General features: G+C 51.8%; 1 protein-coding gene across 1 annotated transcript; it reads left to right on the forward strand.

The window, feature by feature from the left end:
* Positions 1-1,646: 1,646 nt before the first annotated feature.
* ISLR2 (immunoglobulin superfamily containing leucine rich repeat 2) lies at positions 1,647-7,698 on the forward strand. Its single transcript, XM_036734142.1, has 2 exons — positions 1,647-1,966; positions 3,779-7,698. The coding sequence occupies exon 2, from the start codon at positions 3,787-3,789 to the stop codon at positions 5,926-5,928; it is 2,142 nt and encodes a 713-aa protein (XP_036590037.1). The 5' UTR covers positions 1,647-1,966; positions 3,779-3,786; the 3' UTR covers positions 5,929-7,698.
* The last annotated feature ends 1,497 nt before the right edge of the window (positions 7,699-9,195 follow it).

A 9,195-nucleotide genomic window follows, 5' to 3' on the forward strand; every position in this document is an offset into this window, starting at 1 on the left:
TACAACAATCTCACAGCACTTTGCCAGGTGCCCTATGAACGTGAGTTATTGTTATTATATGAGTGGGTATGCATGTATGATTGTGTGTATGTATAATCAAGGGAGAAAATGGATGTACCTGCAAGATAAGTGTGTGTGTGTGTGTGTGTGTGTGTGTGTGTGTGTGTGTGTGTGATGGTTTGTGTGGTTCGGAGGTAGTGTAGTTACGATGAACAACTGAGACTTCGGGAGTGAATGTGGGTGTGTTTATGTGGGATTGTGTGGACCTGAAGGAGTGTACTCTTGTGATTGTACTGTGTAGGCGTGTGTAAGTGACTGTGTCAATATGTATCCTTGCCTGTGTCTGGGGAAGCAAGAGCCAGCCTTCAGTGTCTATTCAGAGAAAATGCAAAGGCGAGACAAGAGGAGGAGACCCGCTAGTCGAGGCCATTCAATTAAGAGGCAGCTGCGTTATAACTAGGCATTCCCCTATATCCACATTTACATACCTTGGATACACAGCCAGAGGGAGTGGAGGGAGCATGTAAGAGAAGCAGGCTCACCGAACTAGAATCTACACCCACAAAGAGCAAGCTACTAGTACGCTACCTGATGGCAACGGGCCTTGGGCCTGGGGTGGACACTGGGTGTGTGTCCAAGGTTCTTTTTCTCAGTGAGTGTTGGATTAGCCTTCCTCTCAGCCTCTATCTTGGTCTAGATCTCTGAGTTCTATGCCCACCACCCTCCTTGTCCCCACCATACAGCATTCCCTCTACAGCTCCCAGAGGGTGCTTACAAGACATCGCCTCCTGGTTTAAATTGGGCTTTGAAAACAAAAGATGTGTTCACAGGAGTCTGGCTTGGGAGAGAACGAGTAGAAAGAAGGGAGAATGAGGGCCTCAGAGAGAAAACTCACTTCTTCATGGTCTTCCTCCATCAGGCTGTCCCCATCTTGAGAGGCTTTCGGGTGTGCCTCTGTGTTTATGGGGGGAGGAGAGGAGAGGAGGAGGTTGGAAGGGCAAAATTGCCAGGTTCTAGACAAAAATAGAAGGGATGGAAGATGAACTCTCTCCTAACCCAATCAATTATGCATCATGTTGAATGTGGCTTCGAAGAGAATGGAGTGGGGGCTGAAGGGAGGGGGAGAGGGAGAAAGGGCGAATGGAAGGGAGGAGGAGGGAGCAGAGAAGGGGGAAATAAAAGACTTCACTTGAACTGGGGGTGGGGAACTGAAATGTAGATGTCGATCCATTATTTTTTCTGATCCAGAGTCCATTCAAAGATTTTTGGTGTGTTCGTTTTTTTTGGTTTTGTTTTAATAAAGAGTTTAAAGATACAAACACCCTACCCCTTCCTGAGCCCCTCCTTACCCCAAATTCCTCAAAGATGGTTCACCTCACGTGCTAAAGCGATTAAAAGCCGATTGCATTCAATCAGTGAGCAGATCCAATGTATTCACAGAATGTGACTGTGTTGGGGGTGGGGGGAGCTGGCGGCTGGGCTCTGTAAGATGGCAGTGAGCACGAAAACATACTGATGTGATAAATATTGCATTGGCTTTGGTGAGGGTCCCTACAGCTTTAACACACGCAGAATATGCAGGAGGTGGGAGAGGCTAGGCGCGCCCCCGCTGGCCTCGGGAGCGCGCTCTGACTGCAGCCTGCAGCCAGCCAAAAGGTGGGATTTGGGGGGAGGGGGGCAAAAGTGACTGATTGGAGTTGGGGGGCAGGCTGCTGTAGGAACCCAGAGACTCTCTCAACTCATACCTTTCTTTTTTCCTTTCCATCCCAAAACCTTGGACCTGGTGTTCTCACAGACCGAGAGACGAGGTGGCCACCGTCACAGCAGCAACAGATGCAGGGAGATCCTCTCCGTCGGCGTCCGTACTTCGCAACTCAGAATCTAGTTGGGGTTCCGAGTCCCCGGGGAAGCTGCGCCTCATCGCTCCCCAACAGCAGTGAGAGCTTGGGGACCTGAAGCGGCACAGGTGAGCAGGTCCACTGTACAACTCTGAGCCAGGTGCAGTTCTGGGACGTGGGAAGGACCCTGGACAGCGCACACGGCGGGAGTTTGAGGGGGCATCTTTGTGTGGACTTGACCCGGGCGTCTCCCTAGAAGCGGGGACCCGGATCCGGGGCATAGGGGACTGAAGGGCCCCTGGGGTGTACGGAGAGGGACAGAGAGACACCACCGGGGCAGGACAAGGGAGGTATGCTCTGGTGTAGGCAGGAAGGAAATAGGAGACATTTGAATAGGGGGAAAGGGGTAACGGATTTTCCAACGCGGACCAGCAAATGTCCTGGAACCGCTTCAAATAAGCTAGCCCTGGAACCGTATAGAGCTGGACACAGACGCTGTTAAGTGGGGTGAGGCTTCGCACATCCTTCTCCAGCTCTGGTGGGTGAGTAAAGACATCACGCCATTGAAAAAAAAATTGGGAGGGGGGGAGACGCAGGTTTTCGGGTCTGAGAAATAAGTACCTTGTTCCTCTTTTCCCCAAGCCCTACAGTCCCGGAGACCCTTAAGGGAAAGAACCAGCCGACTTGACAGATGGACACTGGTTCTCCCAAGCCGGGCGCCTGCGATGCCAGAAGGCTGCAACAGGGGGTCTTTAAGCACCAAGGGAGAACTAAGGGGGTGTATTCCAGGACATTGGCTGAGCGTCCCCACCCACTGGGTTTTCACGGGGGATGGGAATGAGGGGGAGGGCTTTCTTTCTGCCCTAAGTTTTTGTTTCCTGGTAGGTTGCGTTAAGAGGACAAAAAAATGTAGTGGCTGCGAATATTGTGTTTATACTAACATTCGTATGTAGAAGGGCGTGTGCATGCATGTGCCATATCTATACCTGCGTTTGTGTGCATTTGCATCTGTGTGCATGTGCATGTACATGTACATATGATTGTACATGTGACTGAACATACGTCGTAGTGTTTATATGTGATGTACATGTGATTGAACGTGTGTCGTAGTGTGTTTATATGTATGTTTGCATGCCACAAAGCGAACAAGTCTGGAAGTCACGGACAACGACACTGTATTTGTGTATTTAAAGGACAGCCGCCCTCCGCCCCTTTATGGAGCTTCTCTGAGTCTCATAAATTCCAGCAGAGAAATTCTTCCTCTAGCTGCCCCCTCAGTCCCCTCCCATACTCCTTACCATTAGCTGGGAAAGAGAGATGCTCAGATAGCGCCAGGCTAACCCTTGGGGACAGCTTTCGGCGCCAGGTAGCACACTCTCCCTTAGCACCAGCTCAGCGGAGAGGCGCCGTGGGACTTAACTTAGACTCTAACATGGAAACTCGGGCTCAATCCAGCAGGAGACTGTGGGTGGCACGAGGCGAGAGCTGGGACGAAGGGCAGGAAAGAGGGAGGGGAACAGAATGAGTTGCGCAGAAACCTTATTGGATTCCCGGCCATTTTCAGCTCTCCTTCGAGCGTCTCTCGGAATCCCGGCCCTCGCGAATGGGACATATACCAGCAACAGCTCTAGGCCAGCCTTGACAGTTGGGGTGAGACACACAAGGGGAAGTGATCAAGATGAGGATAGGCTAGGAAATTTGCTTCCAACTGGAGCAGGGCTGGCACAGTGCTTTGCCCTTTGCTAGATGTAGTGGAAAGGACTGAATTTGAAATCAAAGACCTGGCTCTCCTACCTGTGCAAAGTCACCGCCCCTCCTCCCCCCCGGGCCTCAGTTTTCTCACCTGACAAATGATAGCGTTGGACTATCTAACCTTTGCGGTCCCTTTCAACTATACATTCTCTAATCCAGTGACTTCCCCTTTCCTCCCTTCTTTGCAGGAGACACGATGGCGGCGTCTGTGCTGAGTCTGTGGCTGGTGTGGGCGCTGCTGGGGGCCGCCCAGGGCTGCACCGAACCCTGCGCCTGCGTGGACAAGTACGCGCACCAGTTCGCCGACTGCGCGTACAAAGACCTGCAGGAGGTGCCGTCAGGGCTTCCTGCCAACGTGACCACGCTTAGTTTGTCTGCCAACAAGATCACCTCCTTGCGTCAGGGAGCCTTCGCCGAGGTCACGCAGGTCACGTCTCTGTGGCTGTCCCATAACGAGATCAGCGCCATTGAGCCAGGTGCCCTAGCGGTTCTGGTCCAGCTCAAGAACCTGGACATCAGCCACAACCAGATCGTTGACTTTCCCTGGGCTGACCTGCGCAACTTGAGCGCCCTGCAGCTGCTCAAGATGAACAATAACCGCATGGCGGCGCTGCCAGCCGACGCCTTCCGCAACCTGCGCGACCTGCGCTCTCTGCGCATCAACAACAACCACTTCAGCTTCATAGCCGAGGGTACCTTCGACGCGCTCACCTCGCTGTCCCACCTGCAGATCTATAACAACCCTTTCGACTGCACCTGCCGCCTTCTGTGGCTCAAGGCTTGGGCGGAGAACACTCTCATCTCCATCCCCGAGCGGGAGTCCATCACGTGCGCCTCGCCCCCAGCCTTCAAGGGCACCCCCCTGGGTAGCCTCCCAGTGCTGCAGTGCGCGCCACCCACAGTGCGCCTTAGTTACCAGCCCAACGTGGATGGAGCCGAACTCCAAGATGGCCTGGCTCTGGCGCTGCACTGCATCGCTACCGGCCACCCCCAGCCCCAGATCCAGTGGCGGATCGAGACAGCCGGCGGTGCGCTGCTCATCGAGCGACCCAACGCCAGCGAGGCCGAGGAGGAGACGCCCCCGCTCTCCCCACAGCGCTTCCTAGCCTTCTCCAATGGCACCTTGCTCATCCCGCACCTGAGCAAAAAGGAAGAGGGCACCTACACGTGCCGGGCAGACAACGAGCTGGGCAGCAACGAGACCTCGGTGAGCGTGGCGGTGGCCGGGCCGCAGAAATACCCCCCAGCCTCCCCCAGAGGGGAGCTCCCGGGCCTGGGCGGCAAAGGCTCAGGAGATCGCAAAGCGTCTGGCAAGGGATATGTTAATAGTGTCCTGACCTCTAAGGGCGAGGAGAGGACCAAAGGCCGGAGTCCGTGGGGAGGGCAGGGCAGGGCGTCCGCTGCACGGACCCCAGAGGTCCCGGAGGATGTGGAGGTGGAGGCGGAGGCGGAAGAAGACCCCTTTCGGCCACCGCCATTTGAGCGGCGCTGCGGCCAAGGGGACCCTACAATGTACGTGTCCAACCACGCCTTTAACCAGAGCGCGGACCTTAAGCCCCATGCCTTCGACTTGGGCGTGATTGCGCTGGATGTGTCAGAGCGAGAGGCCAAGGTACAGCTGACCCCGTTCGCGGTCAGGCCGGAGAAGCGGCACCTGCGGATGCTGTACCTGTGCGCCGAGGGCGGCCACGCGGTAGTGCAGTGGTCCCGGATCGAGGAGGGCGTCAATTCCTACTGGTTCCAAGGCCTGAGCCCGGGCACCAACTACTCGGTGTGCCTCACTTACGTGGGCGAGGCCTGCCAGGTGCAAGTCGTGTTCACCACCAAGAAAGAAGTGCCCTCCCTAGTCATCATAGTGGTGGTCAGCGTCTTCCTTCTGGCGCTGGCCACCGTGCCTCTGCTGGGGGCCACGTGTTGCCATCTTCTTTCCAAGTACCAGGGCAAGACCTACAGGCTCATCATGAAGGCGCAGAACCCTGACCAGATGGAGAAGCACATCGCCGCTGACTTCGACCCCCGCGCCTCCTACTTGGAATCTGAGAAGAATTACAGCCCCACAGACTCTGGTCCTGGGGTGGGAGAGGGGACTGGACCTGGGAGCAGGGCTAGGACAAGGGTAGGGGAGGAGGACGAGGATGATCAGGAGGAGGAAGAGGTGGGTGGAGGACTGGAGAGGGACGAGAGCCTAGTGACCGGCTCCCTTCCGGAGTCCCAGTCCAAGGCCAACCAGGAGGAGTTTGAGGCAAGCTCGGAGTATAGCGACCGGTTGCCACTGGGAGCTGAGGCGGTGGATATCGCCCAGGAAATTAATGGAAACTATAGGCAGACAGAACGTTGACCTTCCACTCCCCTCCTCCCCATCCTTTCCACCTCCTCAATTCCTGCCTGGCCCCCAACCTCGGACATTGGGAACCAAAAGAAAACGGGGTGGTGGGAGGGAGAAAACACGATCTAAAGCATTTCACCTTAATAGTATAAATAAGGTGGCCTGGGGGTGCTGACCTAAAATTCTCGGCATGCAGTCGAATAGCGGGGAATAGAGTTCGTCCTTCTTTTCCGCTCACATGTCCCCTTCGCCCAGTCCGGGGAGGCTAAGCCCCCACACCTGGAAGCCTTTCTGATTGAACCATCTTTCTCCGTCTCATTTCTAGCTGCTCTCCTTTTGGAGCAGGTGACCTTACTCCTTAAAGACCGGGGCCCTACCCGTTTCGAAATTTTAAAACAAAAAGAAAAAAATCCTTTTCCTTCCTTTCATTGCTTTAAAGGAGACAAAATTTAAGTTCCCTGTTCTCCTTCCATTTCCACTTCAACCATTTGCAACACAAAGAAAGGGAAGGGGGCTTGTTACAACTCACCACTCCTTTTGATTTCAAGATTCGTATTATTTTTTAAAAGGGAAATCATGACAGTATTGGATCTGGTGCTAACACCCCGCTTCCCAGCCTGACGGGAAATAAGGGTTTTTCATTCATTTCATTTCATTTCATTCATTCCCCTGTGTTCCTGTCTCACCTTTTCATCCTTGCCCCCCTTCTCTTTCCCTTCTTCTTTTCCTTAAAACTGGAACTGTATCCGATCACGTCCCACTCTCCAGGAAGGTGTGAGTTAGCTCCTACTGTGTATTTCGTTGTAATTGTCTTTGGGTTTCAGGAGGTCTCCGAGCTGGACAGACCTGGACAGACCTGCTGTACTCACCAGCCCCAACTCAGGAGACAACTCAAAGATCCCCTGAGCAAGGGTTGTTGGGAACCGAGGAAAGAACGAGTTTAGAAAGAACCCCCAGAACACCCACTCCTCGCTCGCGTCCCCTAACCTGGGAATCAATTAGATGTGAAACAGACTTGGGTCTCCTATACTAAGCCTGTGAATCCGAAGGCGAATTGTAGAAGTTAAAGGTGTATGTCTTTGTACTTGTGGCTTGGACTAATCTTCAACCGTGAGTGCTTTAAATTTGTTTGGCACAAAATATTTGTATATAGAAATGGATCAAGGACGAAGAAAAGAAATCTCTGTCCTTTTGTGGATCTCGAAGTCCCGCCCCGCCCTTCTCCCCCCATCCCTCTAAATGGATATGACGTTCCCTACCGAGAACCGTATTAGAGAAATGTGTATTCCTAGGCTAGCGTGATTTCTAGAAAGAAAAGTATGTGGTTCTGTTCATTGTAAACCTGTAGTCTTAGCAGGGGCTGGGGGGGGGGGGGGTGGAGAGGATGCAGGGGAGGAAGAAGGAGGAAGGTTCAGCCGCAGATACTACCCAGGTCTAGCTCAGTCCTGCCAGTCCTCAGCCCCCGAAAGCGCTTCCGAGTCTTGCTTTCCTTTCTTTCTTAAAAGAATTGGATATATTAAGAATTATTGGTGGTGGGGAAGGGGTTTATATTGTTGTGTTTGTTTGTTTTGGAGAGTGGCTATTTTTCTCTGGCCTTGAGACAAATTTCAACTACCACCCCAGTGGCCCAGCTCAGCACAAGCCCTTCCTCGGGGGTAGTTCCCGGAAGGACCGTAGAGTACAACCAACCCTCCCTCCCTCTCCATCGAACCATCAAATCAGTGACCTTTCCTAAAGCGCTTCTGTGTGTAGAGTCAATAAAAGAAATAGATTCAAAACTGACTTTTCAAACTCTGTTTAGAGGGTGGGGGTTAGGGGAAGGAAGAGGAAGGGGAGAGGGATTTGCCTAACCTTTCTCCTTTTGGGAAAATTTTCATATTTTTTTTCTTTTTCAATCCACTAATGTGATCAGGTATTTGTGTCCAGGTAGGAGTCACTCTGCTCTATCTCCTTCCTAACTACCCACTTGGACTAAAAGGGCTCCTTGGACTTAAAAGAAGACACCAGTCCAGTGCTTCTATGGCTTCTGAGAATGCACCAGGGTGGAACCAGTGGGAATAGTTTTGAGAAACAGAGATTAGCTCACCAAAGGATCCCCCAAAAGCCTCAGGTACTAAGGAAGATCTGGGTCACCTTCCAGGCAGCAAGGGTGGACCCTTTGAAGAGTGTAGGGGGAGTGGTTCCAGAGAATCACAGATAATGGGAAGCATGAAACTAAAACTTCTGAGCAACTACATCAATCCACCCCCAAATCAAAGGCTTGTGTGTCTCAGTTCTGCTTTCACCATAAGGTCCCTTCCTGCTCCAAAGGTCTAAGATAGTAGGAGTCTGATCAATAGAGATGTCGCATGTAACAGCAACCTGGAGCAAAATAACCATCCTATAGATGTTGTTTTCCACCTGAGGATTTGGCTATTGAGACCAAACATTCTATAGAGAAAAAGAGACCCTTTTGTTGATTAAAACAAACTCCTAGTAACCATGGATCATATTTTTGTAAGAATTCTGAGAAATAAGCAACCTCTTTAACTAGACACTTACTAAACACACAGCTATGCTGTTTCTCAGCTGTAGAGTGGCTTTCTCACTCTGTGTGTTTGTGCTGGAGAGAGACAAGGACAGAACAGAGAGCGAGGTAGGGGGTGAGAGAGAGAGAGAGAGAGAGAGAGAGAGAGAGAGAGATCAGCTAAGATGAAGTAGAAATAGTTTGTATTTCTTCTTTTGAAAACTCTTTATTCATATCTTTTATGTCTATTGGAGAATAACTCTTGGTCTTACAGACCTGTATAAATTCTTCACAGATTTTTAGATGGACAAGAGGAGAGGCAAGGGAGGAAAGGAGGAGTGAAAAGGGTGAAGAGAAGGGGAGGAAGAGAGGATTGGAAAGATGGAGAGAAAGAAGGGAGAGGAGAGGGATGGTGAGGGAGGAATAGAGGGAGAAGAGAGAAAGAGAGGGAAGGAGGGAGGAATGTGGAAAATGAGAGGGGGGAGAGAGGGAGAGAGAGGAAGGGAGAGGGAGAGACAGAGACAAAGACAGAGACAGAGAGAGACAGAGACAGGTCATTTTGGCTCTTCTCAGGTTTATTTATGGGTGCCCATATACAGTATCATTGTCTCAATTAAAAACATAGCAATTTAACAGCTTTACAAATGAGCTGATTTCAAATGGGGCTCGAGAGACAGAAAAACAAAGCAGGAGGCATGGAAAGCTGGCCAAGACAAAAGCAGCCTCTGTGCTTGTTTGGCCTGTGACTGGTCTATGAATTTAAGCTCAGTGGT

This window comes from Trichosurus vulpecula, chromosome 8 (genome assembly GCF_011100635.1).
Source record: "Trichosurus vulpecula isolate mTriVul1 chromosome 8, mTriVul1.pri, whole genome shotgun sequence".
NCBI classification, from domain to species: domain Eukaryota; kingdom Metazoa; phylum Chordata; class Mammalia; order Diprotodontia; family Phalangeridae; genus Trichosurus; species Trichosurus vulpecula.